This window comes from Salmo trutta, chromosome 4, assembly GCF_901001165.1.
Source record: "Salmo trutta chromosome 4, fSalTru1.1, whole genome shotgun sequence".
In the NCBI taxonomy this organism is placed as follows: domain Eukaryota; kingdom Metazoa; phylum Chordata; class Actinopteri; order Salmoniformes; family Salmonidae; genus Salmo; species Salmo trutta.
Window position 1 is genome coordinate 38,341,382 of NC_042960.1, and position 21,713 is coordinate 38,363,094.

A 21,713-nucleotide genomic window follows, 5' to 3' on the forward strand; every position below is an offset into this window, starting at 1 on the left:
TTTTTTCTTTAAGCACTGGCTTTTTTTCTGGCCACTCTTCCGTAAAGCCAAGCTCTGCGGAATGTAAGGCTTAAAGTGGTCCTATGGACAGATACTCCAATCTTTGCTGTGGAGCTTTGCAGCTCCTTCAGGGTTATCTTTGGTCTCTTTCTTGCCTCTCTGATTAATGCCTTCCTTGCCTAGTCCATGAGTTTTGGTGGGCGGCCCTCTATTGGCAGGTTTGTTGTGGTGCCATATTCTTTCCATTTTTTAGTAATGGATTGAATGGTGCTCCGTGGGATGTTCAAAGTTTCAGATATTTTTTTAACTCAACCCTGATCAGTACTTCTCCACAACTTTGTCCCTGACCTGTTTCGAGAGCTCCTTGGTGTTCAAGGTGCCGCATTCTTGGTGATGCCCCTTGCTTAGTGGTGTTGCAGACTCTGGGGCCTTTCAGGACAGGGGTATATATACTGAGCTCATGTAACAGATCATGTGACACTTAGATTGCACACAGGTGGACTTTATTCAACTAATTATGTGACTTCTGAAGGTAATTAGTTGCACCAGGTCTTATTTGGAGGCTTCGTAGCAAAGGGGGTGAATACATATGCACGCACCTCTTTTCTGTTTTTTTATTTTTTTATTTTTTTTAAACAAGTCATTTTTTTCATTTCACTTCACCAATTTGGACTATTTTGTGTATGTCCATTGCATGAAATCCAAATAAAATCAATTTAAATTACAGGTTGTAATGCAACAAATTAGGAAAAATGCCAAGGGGGTGAATACTTTTGCAAGGCACTGTATGTAGCCCAGCAAGATAGTCGTGGTTCTGGCTTTGAATGCAAGGTGATTGTAATACCAGTATATATATGTCCCTGATCATATAGAGAGGATAATGTTTAGCATTTCTCAGTTTGTTTTGGATTTATATTCCAAGATGGGTTGTCTTTGGCTTTGAATTCTCTTGAAAGAATGTCTTTGGGCACAGTTTTCAAGGGAAATATAGGCTCTACATTTTTTCCATATCTGGCTCATTAAGAAAGCTTTAGGCTAACGTTATAAAGCAACATTATAGCCTACAACATCAAACTCCCACACTAGAAAATGGACCATATCTCCCAAATGTAAAATTATTACACGGTTTAAGACATGAAAGACCATGATGACACACTGATTTGTAAAATCGTTTCGAACATGTCTCCTTTATGAAACTTCCAGCACCGGAGGATCAGAAGAATTCATTACAGATCTGTGGGTGGCAATGCAAAGGTAAGAAGAGACGCAAGCATTCCTTCCAACAACATTTTGCTCAAGTGCCTTTGCCAAACTGAAAACCAATACAAATAGACACATACTTAGACCAGAGTTCCATCCATTTCAGTCCAGTCTATTCAAGAGGTAAACATTTGAATTTCACTTTACTTCCTGAATTAAAATGGCATTGACCCCAACCCTCCCTCAGTCGAGACTGCAGTATCTCGCTCACCATGATGTGTCGATCCTCCATCTCCAACTGCCCATCATCATTCCCTGCCCAGTAGGACCCAGAGAGAGGTCCTTCCCTTAGCGATCTCCTCGAATGAGGGAATGAGGGACCTCCATAATCTCCTGCCCCCCAGGACCACAACCCTTCAGCCCCTGCAATCAGACCACACAGCCCCTCAGACCCTGCCACGTCTCTGCTTCCATAGCCATTCCCTCAGGCTTGCATTGCAGCCCTTCATACGGTGTATGATGGTTATTGTATTCCTACAGTGTATGTGTATTGTGCTGGCAGGCATTGGTTTTCTTTACACACACTGTGAATAACACTAAACTTGATATGGGGGGTGTACATTGTGCATTGTGTTGCCATTGATACAGTGTGGGCATTGGCAAGGGATTTGTGTGCAACATGCATTAGGTTGAATGTATAGATATGACATAAGCTATGTATTAGCACTGAAACAGTTTATGCTCAACAAATGTGTGTTATTGGATACTATAGCAGAAAACAAACACAAAATCAAGCACAAATGAAAAATATGGATTGTGAGGGACTACAAATAGTGGCCAGCAATAAACACCACCACTTTGGTTGGCATCGGTCTTCTTCCTAACTTAATTTGTTTCTCAGACACCGGTCCCTTGGCTGCTGACCTTTCAAAAAGACGCTTCTAAAACAGCCAATATGGCAAAAACAATTTATGTTTGAGAAGTAATTTATTCATGAAGTGCAGCTGGAAAAGGAGTATGTATTGCTAGAACTAGAGAAATGCTAGAGCTTTTTAAAATATATGTCCCTTTAATTTGCCCAACTTCAAGACATAGAACAAGCGGCTTCCCCTTGTAGATCAATATTGACGTACTAAATACCACCTAAAAACCAAAGCATGTTAAAGGGATTATGCTTATTGCATATTTATAAGAAAAATATAACCCATTACCACAGAATATATTATATTGCTACATACACTGTGTAGAGTGCTGTGCATCCCCAGTTGCTCTGTGCATTCAGTAGGATAGCTTACAGTACAGTGAATTCACAACAAGTGTTTGAATGGGCAGCAAGGTACAGGTGAAACTCATTAACCAGGTTGTTTTGCTGACATTTAAAGCACTTGAATAGTAAGTGCAACTGATTTTCTACTCAGTATGGGATTTATGCCTTTTCAAGAGAGCAACGTACAGTAATTAAACTCACAATACATTTTTGGTTTGTAAAGCCATGGTGAATATATTAAAGCATACAGTACACATCCAACAGTTCCTCTCTTTCATCCTCCTAACAGAGCCTACAAGAAACCCTTTGAGAGAAACAAGGAGACATCCCCATGTAATTATATTTGATCATGTTTGCATATGTCACTCCCACAGTCTCCGTCACGCTCTGTGATTTGGCTGCTCTCTGATCGTTTTGGAAACCTTTCCTAGTTCCTTATCCACCCCCCTCCTCCTCTCTGCTATGTGTGGGAGGTAGGAGGGGAGGGGGGGCCGGGGGCGTCTGTCTGCTTGCTGTAAGCACACAGCTTTCACTCACTTAGAAAACTGAGAAAATGTCCCCTTCACACCCTCTCCAGCTCACCCCAGCTCTGACGTTATGTCAACAGTGAGAAAATGCCCCCAATGCTTAAGCATGTTTTTGAAGTGTGATGTGCGATCCTATCTAGAGGTGAAGGACTGACAAGTCTGAGACGTGTAAACTTGTGTCCTACAGTAACTTATGACCCTGACCCTGTTACTGAAGTCTTATATGTCTTAAATTCACAATCCTTGATTTGTTTTTCAGTCAGCTGCATCCCCACCACTTGGTTTTGTTATAAAGCTAAGGGACGGTGCTGAATAAATTAATTTAATGTATGGAAATCTCCATAGTACGTGTGTGACAAGGAAAACCAATGAGGACAATACAAAAGTATGCAACAAAAGAAACAATTTATTTGGAATATGCATTACCAGTACAAAGAAAGAGACCATAAAACCTACACCTTGTTAGCTATTTTTTTCTCCACAGAAAACAGGTTTTAAATCGGAATTAAAAAGACAATAGTTTTGCGGTTTCCAATGTTATAGTTTTTTTTCTTTTTTTTTTACATATGCAGAGAGATCTTAAAATGTCAAACCTGTCAAGAAAAGGATCCATGAGTTCACTCTGAAATCTTTATAAAAAATAAGTAACATTCAAAAACACTGCAGTACGGTATTTTATTAAAGAACAAAAGACATGCCACAAAGAAAACATTTGATGTTTTACAAATTGTTCAGTTTCTTCTTTCTTTTTTGTAGTTATTTTTTTTCTCCCTTTTATATCCAAAAACTAAAAGCATCATTACATGAAGCTTTCAATAATAATGATGATACTGGAAAGGCAATGTGAAAAGTAGAGTAACTTTTACTTATTTTACGGGCAACGCATCACAAAAGCTATTGTTCTGCTTGTCACATGGCTAAAATCTGTATCGAAAGGCCAGGACACCACTCAAACATACTCCACTCATAGGATACCTATGTGTTGTCCATCAACTGGACTGTCGGATGTGGGAGCAAATTAAGCCATTTGTAGTTATCGAAAAAATAACACGATTTTGCTTCACTCATCATGGTACACTTCCACGTCTCCAAAAAGTACATCAAATATAAAATGTAGTTTGTGAAAGAAGAGCTAAGTTCTGTGATATGCAGTCTATGGTAGATTCAGCTGTGTGGTACTGTGGTTATCTATACAGATGTTGGTTATGATTTTAAATACTATATAATGTATATCTATTACCGTGGATTTAGTTGGGCTAAAAACACTGTCACGAGACAGTGTTGATACAAACTTTTCACATCACCTTTAATTAACAAGACAGTACCCATTTTAGAAGCAAGCTTTTGTGTCAATGCTTTAGAAAGGACAAAGTGAACCAGTGAGTGGATTATATCCGTAATGTGAAAGGAACTCTGTCCTACTGTCTGTCAGTCTCTGTCAAACATTTACTGTAGCTGCTTTGTTTTAAAATGGATACTGTCCAATTCCCCCCAAAAATGCAAAACAAGAATAAAGGTGCACATCTACATATATAGAGCATTCTTGGGCTAATTCACATTATGCTAGCAAGAAAAGAAAATATAACGTACTGTAAGTCCTGTAACCAAGCAAAAGAAAAGTAAAACAGTAGCCAAATGTATTTATTCACAACGTGAGGACATAAAAAATATATCCAAACATCTGTATCTGTCTGTGTGCCATCAGGGTTAGTCTTTTCCATTTCATATCTATAAACAAACACTACCGTGTTCTGACTGCATTTTGGTGTTTTGAGTACAGAAAGAGTACCTGAACATTCCTATGAGCTGTTCGTGCAGTACTTCAGTTAATACACAATTTTACAAAACAAACAGAGTTGAGTTGGTCAAGCTGATCCCAATGTATAGAGCTGAAGCTTCTGCAGTTCTTTTTTTGGAATCTACGTAATAGTATGGTGGATATGTTGAAATGCCCAAGAAGGCAATGTGTATTTGTGTGTAAATAAATACTGTAGCTAAAATCAAATACAACAAAATTAATACATCTAATTTCAATTTTTTTAATTTTATTTGTGTAATTTAGACTGACGCCATATGCTAGGAGGATGAGGAAACATAAGAGTGAATAGAGACCAACCTTGCTAACCAAAATGTAAAAACAGAATGATATGAGTGATGAGGTTGAATGGAGAAATTCAAACTGGGTGACAATAATAAATGGACAGAAATATACTACTGAGAAATAGGAAATAAAAGAGCTAACTAGCACCAAAAACACCAAACAAAGACGGTCATTTTGAGAGATATTTCATCATCATGTGTAGTCGTGTCTTCAATGACTACAACATTATACCACAAAATCAGAATTAAAATCTACATTAAAATGCCTTTTTTTGCACTTAAACAAGTAATTTTGGTTACCAGCAGTATTTGGCTATTACGATAACACTGATGTACAGTGATGGTGATAATGGTAGTGTATGTATGTGTACAGTATGTATACACACCATATGTTCCATATATGAAGACTGTATAGAATAGAGAACAATTATCATTAATGTGTGTTCTCTGTACTGTGTTCTTCTCTTTGACAAATATAAGTGTTACCCAGGGTAATCACTGTAAGTCACTGTGCTTAAAGACATATTGGCTTATTATAATCGATGCTAATGTACTCATTGATTAAGTGTTCTGGGTAGATTTTAAACTGCAGGTTTACACACTACAAACAATATTTCAATTTATTAGAATTCCAGTAGCTAGAATCACCACGATCCTTCCCTTCTGACCTTCCAAACCGTCTCTTCCGTTTATTCCGGAGCATACTGTTACTCTCATAATGTTTGCTTATGCATTGTTTATCACTCATGCTATGCTGCGTTCAGTATGAGCAGGAAACATGTTTAATGTCTTATTGGCCAATGTAGAAGCTCTGAAACGGAATGCTTAAAATGAGGAGGAAAGGTTGAATCTCCTTTTCAAAGCACCCTGTTGATACTCTACTAACATGAAATGTAATTAAATACAGTAATGAACCATTTTTCATATGAAATGTCAGAGGGATGTTTTATTTACAAGCACAATTCATATTATACAAATTCATCTCCTGTGTTGAACTTTGGCACTGGACAATTTGAATAGAATTTATTTTATGTTGTGAATTAAGTCATTATATAGGGTGAAACTTGTCACAAAGGCAAAACTGTCCTAAAAAACAAGCCTTGAGACAGGACAAGAGGAGATTGAGAGCTACTGTCAATACCAGTAATTACAACAACAAAAAACAAAGCTTATTTAGAAGATGTCCCGTTGTTGTTGTTGTTTTCTTGTTATTTTGAATAGAGGTAGTGTGAAAAGCATTTAAATCTACGAGATACGGGCCACACTGTATATACGTGTTGTAACTGTTTGCCTACTGTGTTATAAGTCAGATGATCACACAATGAGGCAACATGGATATATGGCGAAGAAAAGTGTACAAACAGACAGTGAGGGGGTTGTAGATAGGTGGAAGAAAAGAGCCCTACTCAGGCTACTGGCTGACTGGCTGACTGGCTGACTGACTGACTGACTGACTGACTGTGTCATGGTTGGTTGTAAAGAACTGTCTGGTAGTGGTGATGGTGTTTCATTCTGTAGTCCCCACCCGTAGAGAGAGGTCTCCTGCCCTGTGACGAGTCTAGTGTGTCACCTCCAGTCCTGATGGGGGGAAGCTGGCTGGATGATCGAGGGTGGAGGTTAGGGCTGTCTGGACGGCGGTGGAGGAGAAGGGTGGAGGGATCAGTTGGACGTGTCCGAGTGAACACTTCCGGGTCCTTCTGTGGGTGATGTCACTGATGAGGGGGTGGTAGCATCCTGCCAGCCTCCGTTTGCCTGAGAGAGAGACAGGAGAGACAGAATGGAGGGAGGAAGTATGAGCCCAGGAATAGGACACTAATTATCCCTGTCTTTGCTTCTTCTTTTTTCTCTTCTCTTTCAGAGTACATATTCATTACACAGTTCAATTAGTTTATAATATCATCTTATCTGCAGTATTGAATGCCGTATCTGTGAATCCCTGAGGCCACGTGTAGTAGGTACGGTATGAGCTTTACTAATGCTAGAACGACCCCTAAACAACAAAACCAACATTCCACTAAAGCCTCAAGCCAAATCTGCATTGGACGAACATCTGATTCACTCAAATTACAGTAACCTAGACCTCATATTTCAGACCAGAATTGTCACAAAAATTGTACTCGTTTAAAGGAACTGAAAATTCTGTAAATCACATATATATACCTCTCAGATCACATGCAGTGTGCTCAAATTTCTATAATGAAGACAATTTTGTCTTCACTTCAAAACCAATACTGCATTCTTGTGTCACTGGGGTTGAGATAAATGCCTGTTACATTCAACGACACACGTAATAACAGTGACAATGTCTGAAAAGGACCTTAAAACAAAAGTCACAAAACAGTCATAAGAGGAATCAATGGTCGCCAATTGTGACGTTGAATGAAAATACATTTCCAATCCCGGAGACAGGCCTGCTAAAGAGCATTGAGATATTAATAGCAAATTTCATGCCATCAGAAACACTGGAAATGGTCCTTGACAGCCTTTCATTTCAAAGCCTGTTATTTTAGCCAGAAGAAAGTCTGTAATCAAAAATGGAGGAAAAAGAAATGTCTTCAAATGTCTGACTTTGGTGACACTCTCCCTGTCTATTTCCAAACTGTAATTACTGCTCTTGTCTACCAAAAAACCCATTATGTAACTGCTCAGTCATTATCAACACAGAGAGAGGGGAGTCTTTTCATCGTTTCACGGATAGGACATACTGCCGACCTCCCTCTCTCTCTCTCTCTCTTCTCTCTCACTCTCTTCTCTCTCTCCCCTCGCTCTCTCTCTCCTTATCCATCTGTAAAGCTGGACGAGCATAAAGTTTGATACACTGTTTCTAAGCTGACAGCTTTCCTGGGCTTTGCTTTGTGAATAGGTTCGACACTGAGGTAAATGTGTAATTTTCAACTTTATATTCATCTATTCATCTCCAGCACCACCCCAACATCAACATATGTGAAACTGGGGCGTTTCTATGTTTTGTAGTAAAAAAAGATCGAGGAAGATAAGTGTTTCCAATGACATCATCGGTGTGCATCGTGTGATTTTAGCCAATTATGAGTAGGCATTGCCCACTAATTGCCTACCAATTGGTTGATGATATCATTGGAAACACTTATCTTCCTCTATCCCTTTTACTACAAAACAAAGAAACGCGTCATTTTCTCATACTGTATGTTTGATGTTGGGGTGGTGCTGGAGATGATGAACATGAAGTAAGCAAATTGTGACATTTCCCTTTGACACAAATACTATTTCAGTAAAATGCTGCAGAGAGGCAAGGAAATAAACTAGTCAACCCCACTCCAGAATTCAAAAATGTCAAAATAATTTCTGTAAGATATGATTACAGTTATTATATCTCCCCAAATCCTACATTAAGAATGGAGAACCATATTTGTATGTGATATTTTGTTCGAAAAAAAATGAAAGGATAACAACGTAGGCCTAGCCTGCTGTTACATTTTTATTCCAAAAATCAGATAACACGATATCCTTCTCGTATTACGCAGTAAGAGGGTTCTTTAAAAGGTATGAAAGTGTGTGGAAAAAAAGAGAATATTGTGACATTTTAGGACGTGGTACAGCAAGCAGGGGTCCAAGGATAACGATATCCATAAGGTCCGAGTGCTGTCTGAGAACCGGGCTTGAACACGTTAGTAGTGCTCTCTCAGGGTTATCACAGCCTCTTCTGTGGGAGGGAGATGAGCGTAGAGTGGAGAGCAAGCCAGGAAAGGAGGGGGGATTTGAATACACACTACATACCCCACTTTTGTTTTACAGGAGGCATTTCATCTCATTATCATATGGCCATTGATGCACGGCGGGAGAGGAAGCCAGAAGCCTTGCCGCGTGGCTGTGTGTGCCTGTGACCGTCCTCTCTCTCTCTCGTCGTAGCTCTCACCGACCCACACTGCCGCGGCTCGCTGTCAGGGCCATTAGTGTGGTGGGAGCATGATCTGAGCAATGCGCTTGGATTGCTGTCCCAAGTCCACACTCCGCTCTCCTTGTGTCTGTCTTATTGATTTTCCCTTTTACGACACGGCTTGTCGCTGTGAATTTCCCTGCTGTTTGCAGCCGCCAGCTAACCTCCCCCCTTCCTCCCCTCCTCTCCTCTGCCCTCACCCAAAACACACACACACACTCCCCCAAACCCAAACCCCCCATCCCCTAAAAAAGAAGAAAAAAACATAACATGGTGGAAATACGCCCCCATGTTATGCCCCTCGGTGCTCCGTCGAGGGGCTAGCAGTTTGGCTAGTTTTATTTTTAGTGACTCTACTCTGGGGTTGTTCTGATAGGGTTTTAACGGGGCCTCTGGATCCGCACTGATGATTAGGATCAGGTGGTCGGTGAGGGCGTTGGGGGGCGTCCGATCCACGCGTCAAAGGATGTGTCACCTGTTTGTGCCATTCCTGCACGGCCGCGATTGGCTGCAGGTGCTACGGGAGAGCTGATTGGACGTGACAGGCTCAGGCGGCCGCTCCGTGTGTGTGTGTGTGTGGCCGGCCTCACGCCGTTCTGGCGTTCTGCCCGTGGCGTGACCGATACAGAAGCAATCAACTAGGTGACTGTGGTGGAGCTGAGACAAGTCCTACTAAGTGGCATTCTGAGCCCTATGGCTTTGAAATAATTGGTAGGGGGAAGAGAAAGCGGAAAAAAACGTGTGGTTTTTTTTCTCCTTACATTGATGCCCTGCGGACTGTACATCTGGCTGGCTGTGAGGCCCTCACTGTATCCGCCTGTCTGACTGATAACATGGCGAAGGGTATCCACCTGAAACACAACACAGGAACACAAACAAAGCAAGGTCAGAGCACAGAAGATAAACAAGACTAACACTGTAAGACAAAGACAAGAAGGAGCGTGATACACAGTACTGGCAGAGAAAACACCCAGGAAATACATCCAGCCATGGACAATACGAAGCAAGATAACCAAAAAATGTTATTACGTGTCTAGAAGACTGTCGAAAGGATGAAATTAGTGAGCGCTGCAGAGAGCACTGAATTATTTTCATCGTTACACTCGCTGTAATGTTTTAGTATGGTTGAAGACGATACCTTGAAAACCCTATGGTGTGGCGCTATTAGGAGCCCATAGTGATGTAGACACTGGAGGAGTACTGAGATGCCTGTGGTGCGTTTAGGATAGATTACAAGGCCTATTCTTAGGGAGGTGGATCTGTTCCTATAGTAGTATCTTCTGCACTGCTTCGTTATAGGGCCCTACCTGTGACTGCACGTTGGCTCCCACCTGAGCCCCTTGGTACGAGTCCCCATTGAGAGACTGCACGCTCATGAACAAGTCACCGGAGTTTGACATGTTAAAAGATCCAGCAGAACCTGGAAGAGGAGAGAGGGAGCACTGGAATCACAGAGCAGCGAGAAAGAGGAGCAAGCAGAGCAGGATTCAGCCACTTGGCCCCGTCCAGGGTTAGACCCGGAGAAGCACCATGCAAAGTGTCAGCAGGCAAACAAATGCAGTTAGCGCTGGACGTAGGGGCGGGCAAGTCCAGTCCTCAAGGGCCTGATTGGTGTCACACTTTTGCCCCTAGCCCCAGCTAACACACCTGACTCCAATAATCACCGAATCCTGATCTTCAGTTTAGAATGCAATTTGATTAATCCGCTGTGTTTGCTATGGATGGAGAAAAAGTATGACACCAATCAGGCCCTGGAGGACTGGAGTTTCCCACCCCTGCGAGAGAAAAAGTTAGAAGTAGAGCTAGTGTTAGGGTTAGGGCCAGAGCGAGCAGACGGATTAGAGAGTGGCAGCATAAAGCTGAGGGAACGGTGAGTCGAGTACAGTCGTCAGATGTGTTGTTGTTGTGACTATTTGTCAACATGAAAGTAGAATGATAGTATGACTCTACAGTCAAAGTATCATGAATGATATGTTATGTGTTTCTGTAAAACTGTTATTCATGGTCAACAAGATAAATGAATTCAGTAAATTCAATTGGTACAACAAAATGTAAATGTTCTGTATTGAGATAAAGTACAATAAAAGGTGTGTTCATTGAAAAGAAGACAACAGCGAAGAAAGTATTGGAAGACTTGACATGGGGTCCTGGTATCCTACTCTTGGACAAAGCCATTTTTCCTTTTGACTTGAGCATAGAAAAATGCCCTTGACTGATATAGAGTGCATTCAGAGCCTTCCAAATAACCCATTGGTATTATTCTTTAGTCTCACCTGCAGAATTTGGAGTGGAGGGCGAGTTAGCCTGGCTTCCGTGTGAGGAGACGTTGGTCGCGTTCACAGCAGTTTTGGCAGCGTACATGTTGGCTTCTTCCTGGAACTTTCCAATGTTTTTCTTGTATCTGATTCTTTTATTTCCGAACCAGTTGGAAACCTGTACAAACAATGTGCAACTTGTAAATGTGTACACAATGTTAATGTTACACAAATAAATGTCCCACTTTTTTACTGAGCAAATTCTGAGCGTGAAATCAGAATCAGAATGAGCTCTGCATGCATGGCCCTCCACTGTCTGGCATATCCTATCCGACACTGAAGAAAGACTTTGTCGGAGTCCCAAATGGCATCCTATACCCTTTATAGTGCACTACTTTTAACCAAAGCCCTATGGGCCCTGGTCAAAGGTAGTGCAGTATATAGGGAATAGGGTGCCACTTGGAACACAGCCTTTTGAGGTAGTAGGGAGTACTACCACTCGCTACGTAGACCAGTACTGTGAATCCACATTAGTGGCAGAAGGGAATGATTGCCAGTAACAGTCTCATTATGTCAGTATGACTGCAGCTATCATCAGAGCTCACGCTAGCACCAATCAGTCAACATCCACTATCTAACACCCATTACAGTTAATGGACTCCCCAATGAACCTACCAGGATAAGCCAGCTAGCGCTAATGATAAACAACATTAAAATAAAAAACGAAATCAATCCTGTTGCTAAGTTTGAACAAATGCAGAGAGAAGGTGGGTAAACATATTATTTTATCATAGACCCAGGAACACAGAGGTCGAGTCCCAAATGGAACTCTATTCTCTATGGGACCTGGTCAAAAAGGGCTCTGGTCAAAAGTAGTGGACTATATAAGGAAAAGGGTGCCATTTGGGGCACAGACAGATGCTCAGCTAATCATTTAGACCCCGAAGCACGTTGTTTTCATCAAACAACGCCCAGATGCATCCTCAAAATAATTTTGCATAAACTTAATGAAACCGTTTGAGGAGATGATGGATGAGAAACACATAACATTACTGCTGTTTACCTTGGTATTGTTGGTGCATTCTTAATTACATGATCAATCATCATATTACACTATCAATTTAGTCCCTGTGATGTAGCCTATGAATTAAGAAAATAATGTAATGTTCACATCTTAAAGGCCCAGTGCAGTCAAAAAAACAGATTTTCCAGTTTTGTATGTGTATTTCCACACTATGAGGTTGGAATAATACTGTGAAAAGGATTATAATGGCATTCTACATCATCCACTACTGCCTCTAGTCCTGTTCTACGTGTACTGTGGCCTTCCTGAAGACAGGTGGCGCTGTACTGTACCTGTGAAACTGTGATGGAGCACTTCTTGGCCAGCTCTTCCTTGGCCTCTTCACTAGGGTAGGGGTTAGACAGGTGCGAGTAGAAGTACTCATTCAGGATCTCTGTCGCCTGTTTGTTGAAGTTCCGTCTTTTCCGTCTACAAGGAGAATGATAGAAATTGGTTAGTTAGGACCGGAATAAACACTATGTAAAATAGGTACAGTTAATACCATCCGGTCAAAGCATACACAAATCTGAAGACTACATAGAGGAAATCTGTCAAAGCCACGTAAACAGGCAAAACTGGGGCACCTCATACAGTAACAACGCAACTACCACCCAATTCGATCCAATACCTTCCATACAACTGCCTCCCCATGTCAATACAGCTGCCTAAGCTGGTACGAAATATGTTTTCTTTGTGGAGGTTCACTAATAGAAATGAACATCGCCTGCAAATCCTGACAAACAACAGAACACTGGCCTTCCTTATTAAAGGCTAGAAAACGTGCCATAAGCACGCGCTGATGCTAGTTCGGTTCACTGACCCCTCCATCTCTTCCTGATTCTCCATCTCCACCCTCTATCAGGTTATGTCTGCATGTGCCACATCTCATGAGAGGGCTTTACATAAGCTAGGTCGGGAACCCTGTAAAATGCTTGCCTCCATGCATCGCATCGATTGACTGGTGAAAGAGATTTGTGCTGAAATCTTCGTCCCGCACTCCAAAAGCCTGCTTGAGAATATGTAAATGTGCACAGCATGGTGCTAGGGCAGGCTGCAGATTAATCAGTAAAGCTGCGACTGGTAGGGAGGCAGTGCCTCTCTCTCTCTCTCGCTCTCGCTCTCTCTCTCTCACTCACTCTCTAACTGAAAGCCCTTCCCTTCTTCCCTCCTTCCCCTGCCTCCCTCCCTGCACCACAGCCACAATAATTTGCAGAAGAATAGGGGGGGAGCTTTGTAAGAAGAGCCCAAGCCTAATTTAAATGTTATGCTTCTGACTCCGACTCAGAGTGAGATTTATCCTCAGAGAAATGTATGCAAATCCAAAACATGCATCAAAAGGAACAAGGGATTATATTAAAAAAGGGAAATATTTAGCGTTATGGAGCCTGGAGAGGGGAGATAATTGTCAGTGGCCAAGCAGCAAGGCTGTACGTGCTGGTTCAAATGGCACCAATAGATGTGCCGTAGGTAGGCTCAAAACTTTGGTTGATTTAGGAAGATCAGTTGTGATGACGTTGTACAGAGTAGTGATAAGCTGTAGAATAACATGCTGTCAACATGACTGTAAAAGCACCTGATGTGAATAATGCAGTTACAGGTATGGAAATACTGTAGCTAGCTATGCAAGTCAACAAAAACATCGCAGTGGTACAGTGACTTTGCACACGGTAATTTGTACAGCTGTAGGCACACACACAGACACACACCTGGCGTCGAGGAAGCGTGAGCGCAGGATCATGACGGCTTCGCAGGTGCTCTGTTTGAGCTGCATCTGGATGGAGCTGAACTTGCGGTGGATGATGCCCACCATGCGCTCTATCTCCTTGGGAGAGATGGGCCGCGTGCGACTCTGCTCCCTCAGCAGGTTCATCACGTGGGTGGTGAACTCGTTACACGCCTGCAGAGGGGGGGAAACAGACAAAGAGAGAGGTGATCAGATAGATAGAGAAATCTGGTTTGTTACATTTACATTTGAGTCATTTAGCAGACACTCTTGTCCCGAGTGACATCAGTTTCTTCTATCTAGACTGTCAAAAGAAATGTTGTTGGTGAGAGTTTTCATAGCAGCCTCACTGTGATGATGGTGAAATACTATATGGCTATTGACGGGCTGGGTGGTGTCCTCTAGCATTGGATTAATGCAGTGTTTGCATACAGTGCAAAAATATACTGTATGGTATTAGTCAAGGTCATGCACAAAGACAGGAATGAAAAATGTGATGCAAATTAAGAGGTGTTTAATGTATGTAGTTCTGGGGAATGCTTCCATGCTGTGAAGCCAAGGAGGAATATAAGTGGTGATATTTTGTAATATTAAACAGAAGTGGCAATGGCAACTGTAAGTGTCGTTTTTCAGAAAGGAGACATGGAGAAATGACAGCTGCTAGTCCCTGCTGACGAGCAGCAAACCTTCTCCTCTTACGGCAGTCGAGTCGCAGCTGAGCGGGTTGAGAGATTAACATGCCATGATGATACACTCACCCTCCTGGGTGGCACTAGGCGTGAACCTGACGTGATATTCCAGTATGCCTCTGTCTCCCTGCCTCTGTCTCCCTCCCTGTCTTTTTCTCTTTCTCTTTTTCTGTTTCTTGTTCTCCCTCTCCCTCTTTCCCTGTCGTGTCTTGTTCTCGTTCTCCTTCTAATTCTCCCCCTCACTTTCTCTTTCTCTCTCTCGCCGTCACTCTGGAATATGTCTGTCATATTCACACTCATCTCAAAGGGCCTTTATTGACATGAAAGCAATAGTTATCAAAGCAGAAGGATGTGAATGGAAAGAGAGAGTAACAAGACAAAGTACAACAATACAAAAATGTCTGTACAACGAATGTAAATGACAGTGAATAGGTGGTGATGATATGAGAGGTAAGGTGCAGAGTAGTCATGCGGTTGGTGTCATACAGTGATGCATGGGGATGACAGTGAAGCCATCTGGCAAAACCCCAGATAGACTATAGACATAATGTCATCATAACAACATTGGTTGACACACACACACACACACACACACACACACACACACACACACACACACACACACACACACACACACACACACACACACACACACACACACACACACACACAGAAATGTATATCCTGGTTCATGTGTATGTGGGCCTTGTCTGAAACAAAATACATGCAAACATGGTATAGTGCAATGTCCTGATTATGATGCTACTGGAAGCATCTAAAGCAAGCAGACATAGCATCAATTACAACTAAACGTATAGAAATAAATAAATATATAGAAAAATATGAAGAAAAAAAAAACCTGTTAAACCACTAATAAATTGTGGTGATAAGTGAGTTATAGTATTTTTTTCTCCGTAAGCAACACTGCGGCTTTAAAAGACTGGGTTGCCATCCAGTTCCTAATCCTGATCCTGACAGCGAAGGTCTGTTCCCTATCACTGAGATTGTAAGGGAGGGAAGCGTGGTATAAAATGCTGGGTTTATAAAGCTCTGGGTTGTAAATAAAAACACTGGAGCCAAGTTCACATTGGATTCGGAATAGATTTAGTTACTAACCCAGCTTTATAAATACTAATCAGATGTGGAAAAATGTACCTGATTCAACACCTCCCGAAGGGTGTCTATTTGGTAAACAACCTAACCAAAGTAAAATAATGTTATTAACTAATGATATTATGACTATAAAATATATTATCTCTCTATATAGTGTATGGTTGGGCAGTGGTCTGCAGTGGAGGAGTACCTTGTTTCCGTTGCCATGACTCCCTGTGTAACTGTCCCCCCTCCATCCGCACTGGGATACCATCTTAAATACAGTATATTACAGATATATTACATATTATATATAATTATATAGCACATTGTCAGCATGTAATGGTGGCATAGTCGCAGGACTGTTTTCCACACTACTTCTGACTGCTACAGTCCTGCCTATTGTATGTGGCTCCGGGGTGAAGTTTCCCCTAGGTACAGATCTAGGATCAGCTTCCCCTTCCCCAATCCTAAACTTAACCATTAGTGGGGACAATGCAAAACCGATCCAAGATCAGCGTCTAGAGGCAACTTTACCCTACTCCACTGTATGTGTTTTTCAGGATGGCAACCCTGTCTACAGACTAGACTAACATCACAACACTGAATCCTGTTTACAGACTAGACTAACATCACAACACTAAACCCTGTCTATAGACTAGATTAACATCACAACACTGACTTTGCTTTTTTATATAAATGTAAGCAGTGTCTGGGACTATACGGAAAATACATTTGCATTTCATCAAACAGGGCATGCATTCATTCCAGCCAGTCAGGGCCTTAACATTTGACTGTGTGTATATTGGTTAGGAAGTAGACAACGTTATGCAGTAAAATCCACTCTGATTTATTGGCATGGTAGATAATGACATGGAGGAGAAGAGAAGGAAACTGCACATTACATAGGGATGCAATGGAGATGAGAGAAAATCTGTCACATCTTTAGATGGATGCCATAAATGTAGAAAGCCTCCTTAAATTGGGATGTAAATATAAAAAGATGTATGGCTCAGTTGGTAGCGCATGATGCTTGCGTGCCAGGATCGTGGGTTCGATTCCCGGGACCACCCATATGTAAAATGTATGCATGACTGTAAGTCACTTTGGATAAAAATGTCTGCTAAATGGCATATACAGTGAGCTCCAAAAGTATTGGGACAGTGACACTTTATTATTGTTTTTGGCTCTGTATTCCAGCACTTTGCACTTTAACCTCATAGTCATTGTATAATTTCAAATCCAGACTGTCAGCTTTAATTTGAAGATATTTTCATACATATCGGGTGAACCATTGAGAAATAACAGCCCTTTTTGTACATAGTCCCCCCCATTTTAGAGGACCAAAAGTATTGGGACAAATTCACTTATATGTGTATTAAAGTAGTCAGAAGTTACGTATTTGGTCCCATATTCCTAGTACACAAGGATTACATCAAGCTTGTGACTCTACACATTTGTTGGATGCTTTTGTTGAGCCCAATAGAAATTAAATGGTAAATAATGTATTGTGTCATTTTGGAGTCACTTTTATTGTAAATAAGAATAGAATATGTTTCTAAACACTTATACATGAATGTGGATGCTATCATGATTACAGATCAATTCTGAATAAATCATGACTAAATGATGAGTGAGAAAGTTACAGGAGCACAAACATCATACCCCCCAAAAATGCTGACCTCCCCCGTTATTGTAATTCTCCTCCAAATGGTGAGAGGTTTAACATGTCTTGGTGGTATGATATTTGTGCGTCTGTAACTTTCTCACTCATCATTCTTCAGGTAGTCATAGGTTAACAAATAATCACTGTGATGGGAATGGTGGAGCTGGTGCGTTTGGGTTACAGGGTTAGAGTATGTGATTATGGTAAAAGACACCTAAGACAGTAGTTCTCTGAGGGGTGAGTGTATCCTGTCCATCCTTACCTGTTCGTATTTCTCCAGCTCTGTGTGGTAGATCTGTCTGATCTGAGAGAGCTTGGCTCTGTAGTCCGAGTGTTCCGCTGAGTTATCTGCTCCTGCCCCGCCTCCTGAGGCTGCAGCTGCAGCCGCAGCCGCTGCAGAACCGCCCCCTTTCTCAGGTCCAGACACGCCCTCCGCCAGCAGCATGTTGTCCAATCGCATGAGCTGGGCATCTGGAGGCTCCTCCTCCTGGGCGCCACGGATACTCAGCACTGCAAACGACAGGAAGGGTCAGAGGTTAGAGGTCAGTCACACAGGTTACCAATCACAGCGTCGTGACGCCATAGGTCACTCACACACAGCGCTGTGACAGCATAACAAGCTCCACGCCCTGCCTGACTCCACGCCTGACACACAGAACACACACACCATGCCTGACACATCCTCCTCCTCTGGTCTGGAGAGCAACGGCGCGGCAGAATTGTTTTCTTTTCACCGCGGTAACGCTTGGTGGTGCATCCATGTGGACTGTAAAAGCCAGCAGGCTCAGACTGAGACTACTCGAGTACAGTGTGTAGTGTAAATGGCAGTAGCAGTACATAGTGTAGTGTAGCTGGCAGTAGGACATCCCTTTCTGGACAGGGTTCATCCAGTTGATAAATCACCTGCCTCTTTATGGTTCATCTCTGTGCCAGAATAAAGGCTACGGCGCTAGACTCTGGCAAGACTACACTATAATAAAACTCAATTTATATAATTTCATTAACTTAAAATGCAACTTCAATAATAACTACCAGAGCATTGGCCAGGACTGTTTGGTATTCAATACATATGTCATAAAGCAATTTGTGATATTGGAGGAATAAATAAACAAATGCTATAAAATGGGGTTTACGCTCTGATAATGAATGAGGCATCGTCTCTGAGGAGTCAGTTATGGCATCCCAAATGGCACCCTATTCACTTTATAGTACACTACTTTTGACTAGGGCCCACAGGGTTTTGGTCAAAAGTAGTGCACTATACAAGGAACAGGGTGCCATGTGGGGACATCATCTCGGTGAAATCACTGGTGTCTTAGGTGCCTTATATCAGTATTGGGATGCATTGAACTGTGGATAATGGTGGTTTTGTACTTCACTGATTACCAGCTCAGTGTGTAAATGTGACCTCCATGCATTCACACAGAAAACACACTGATTGATGCTCTTACCGTGGTGCTTGGTTACTATTCTTACAATGCCCTAACAGTGCTGGTTCTTAAAGCGTAAGGATCTGGGCGACAACTGAAGTCTGTCATTGAGCGATAGTGCACATTGTGAGGCCAAGCACTGGACTTGGCAGTGCGTGTGGAGTGGCAGAGCCAAGGTATTCATGCTGTTCCCTTTCCTTCCTCTAGAGGTCTCCCTCGCTGTTCATTAGGGTAGACAAGGCCGACCTTCCAATTTCTGAAATAACACACACTCACAGATCTATCCATTCCAATTACAAACACCTTCTCCCACTGTCCATGAATTCAAACTGATAACAGGGAAGACAAGTGCGTCAAATGTAGCATACACAATGTAATTACTTTAAAGGCTACAGCCACTTATCCTGGCTGCCTCACATCCTGCCGTGATTGGGAGTCCCATAGGGCGACGCACAATTGGCCCAGCGTCACTCGGGTTTGGCCGGGGTAGGCCGTCATTGTAAATAAGAATTTGTTCTTAACTGACTTGCCTAGTTAAATAAAGGTTCAATTTAAAATGTAAAATATGCAGTGTCTATATACAGTGCCTTCGGAAAGTATTCAGACCCTTTGACTTTTTCCACATTTTGCTATGTTACAGCCTTATTCTAAAAAACTGTTTTTTAGAAATGATTGCTAATTTATAAAATAAAATCAACTGAAATATGACATTTACATAAGTATTCAGACCCTTTACTCAGTACTTTGTTGAAGCACCTTTGGCAGCGATTACAGCCTTGAGTCTTCTTGGGTATGACGCTACAAGCTTGGCACACCTGTATTTGGGGAGTTTCTTCCATTCTTCTCTGCAGATCCTCTCAAGCTCTGTCAGGTTGGATGGGGAGCATTGCTGCACAGCTATTTTCAGGTCTCTCCAGAGATGTTTGATCGGGATCAAGTCCGGGCTCTGGCTGGGGCACTCAAGGACATTCAGAGACTTGTCTCAAAGCCACTCCTGCGTTGTCTTGGCTGTGTGCTTAGGGTCGTTGTCCTGTTGGAAGGTGAACCTTCGCCCCAGTCTGAGCGCTCTTGAGCAGGTTTTCATCAAGGATCTCTGTACTTGGTTCCATTCATCTTTCCCTTGACCCTAACTAGTCTCCCAGTCCCTGCATCTGAAAAACATCCCCACAGCATGATGCTGCCACCAACATGCTTCAACGTAGAGATGGTGCCAGGTTTCCTCCAGATGTGACGCTTCGCATTCAGGCCAAAGAGTTCAATCTTGGTTTCATCAGACCAGAGAATCTTGTGGTCTGAGAGTCTTCAGGTCCCTTTTGGCAAACTCCAAGCGGGCTGTCATGTGCCTTTTACTGAGGAGTGGCTTCCATCTGGCCACTCTACCATAAAGGCCTGATTGGTGGAGTGCTGCAGAGATGGTTATCCTTCTGGAAGATTCTCCCATCTCCACAGAGGAACTCTATAGCTCTGTAAGTGACCATTAGGTCCTTGTTCACCTCCCTGACCACAGCCCTTCTCCCCGATTGCTCAGTTTGGCCGGGTGGCCAGCTCTAGGAAGAGTCTTGGTGGTTCCAAACTTCTTCCATTGAAGAATGATGGTGGCCACTGTGTTATTGGGGACCTTCAATGCTGCAGAAATGTTTTGGTACCCTTTCCCAGATCTGTGCTTCGACACAATCCTGTCTATGAGATCTACGGACAATTCCTTTGACCTCATGGCTTGGTTTTTGCTCTGACATGCACTGTCAACTGCGGGACCTTATATAGACAGGTGTGTGCCTTTCCAAATCATGTCCAATAAATTTAGTTTACCACAGTTGGCCTCCAATCAAGTTGTAGAAGCATCTCAAGGATGATCAATGGAAGTAGGATGCACCTGAGCTTAATTTCGAGTCTCATAGCAAAGGGTCTGAATACTTATGTAAATAAGGTATTTCAGGTTGTTTTTAATTATACATTTGCAAACATTTCTAAAAACCTGTTTTTGCTTTTTCCTTATTAAGTATTGTGTATAGAAGGCTGAGAATTATCATTTTTAAAATCAATTTTAGAATAAGGCTGTAACGTAACAAGGAGTCTGAATACTTTCCGAAGGCACTGTATGACTTACTGACTTTAAGGTCAATGTTTGAGAATTGCTATTTAAAACATTAACCCTCGTCACATCTCTCATTGTCTCTGAACAAAAAGGAACAGGCAGGGAATACTTCATTAATCCAGAGACAATGGGAGTAGCTTGTAGCATTAAACCCAGATTAGATCGCTGCCCCAGCCATGGGATGGGATGGCTGGGGTGGGGTGGTTAGGGTGGGGGTGGCTGGGTGGGGGTTTAGCGGGATGAGAAAGAGGCCGGCTGTACGGCCAGAGGGAGGCTACCCCCGCTGCTCTCCCCTGTCATTAGAGAACGTCCTTCATCACACTGAAAAGGTAGGGATAAGGTGGAGAGAGGGGAGTCCCCCTGGGTGTATGTGTCTGGAATGACACCCTATTCCCTATATAGTGCACTCCTTGCCCTGGTCAAAAACAGTGCACTATATAGGGAATATGGTACCATTTTGGACGCTGCACTTGTCTTTTACATCCACTACGACTCTACAAACTTGGATGTGTTTCAGATTATGTTGTGTCCAGTAGAAATGAATGGTAAGTAATGTATTGTGATGTTTTGGAGCCCCTTTTTTGTAAATATTAATAGAATATGTTTCTGAACACTTCTACATTCATGTGGATGCTGCCATGATAACGGATAATCGTGAATCAATCGTGAATAATGTTAGGAGTATGGTCTTTG

The 21,713-nt window shown here is 42.2% G+C and overlaps 1 protein-coding gene across 5 annotated transcripts in view; it reads right to left on the bottom strand.

Moving 5' to 3' along the window:
• Positions 1-3,382: 3,382 nt before the first annotated feature.
• LOC115192319 (pre-B-cell leukemia transcription factor 1) overlaps positions 3,383-21,713 on the bottom strand; it is a 94,035-nt gene continuing 75,704 nt past the window's right edge. For 2 of the 5 annotated variants that reach the window (XM_029750681.1, XM_029750684.1), the window contains 8 exons: positions 17,758-18,005; positions 16,041-16,103; positions 14,032-14,222; positions 12,619-12,754; positions 11,281-11,440; positions 10,315-10,427; positions 9,769-9,858; positions 3,383-6,846 (listed from right to left, as the gene is read on the bottom strand). In XM_029750681.1, coding sequence (XP_029606541.1) covers positions 6,754-6,846; positions 9,769-9,858; positions 10,315-10,427; positions 11,281-11,440; positions 12,619-12,754; positions 14,032-14,222; positions 16,041-16,103; positions 17,758-18,005 — 1,094 coding nt within the window. In that variant the 3' untranslated portion in view covers positions 3,383-6,753. The remainder of the gene's footprint in view (positions 6,847-9,768; positions 9,859-10,314; positions 10,428-11,280; positions 11,441-12,618; positions 12,755-14,031; positions 14,223-16,040; positions 16,104-17,757; positions 18,006-21,713) is intronic. The other 3 variants (XM_029750682.1, XM_029750683.1, XM_029750685.1) reach the window with 3 other exon arrangements.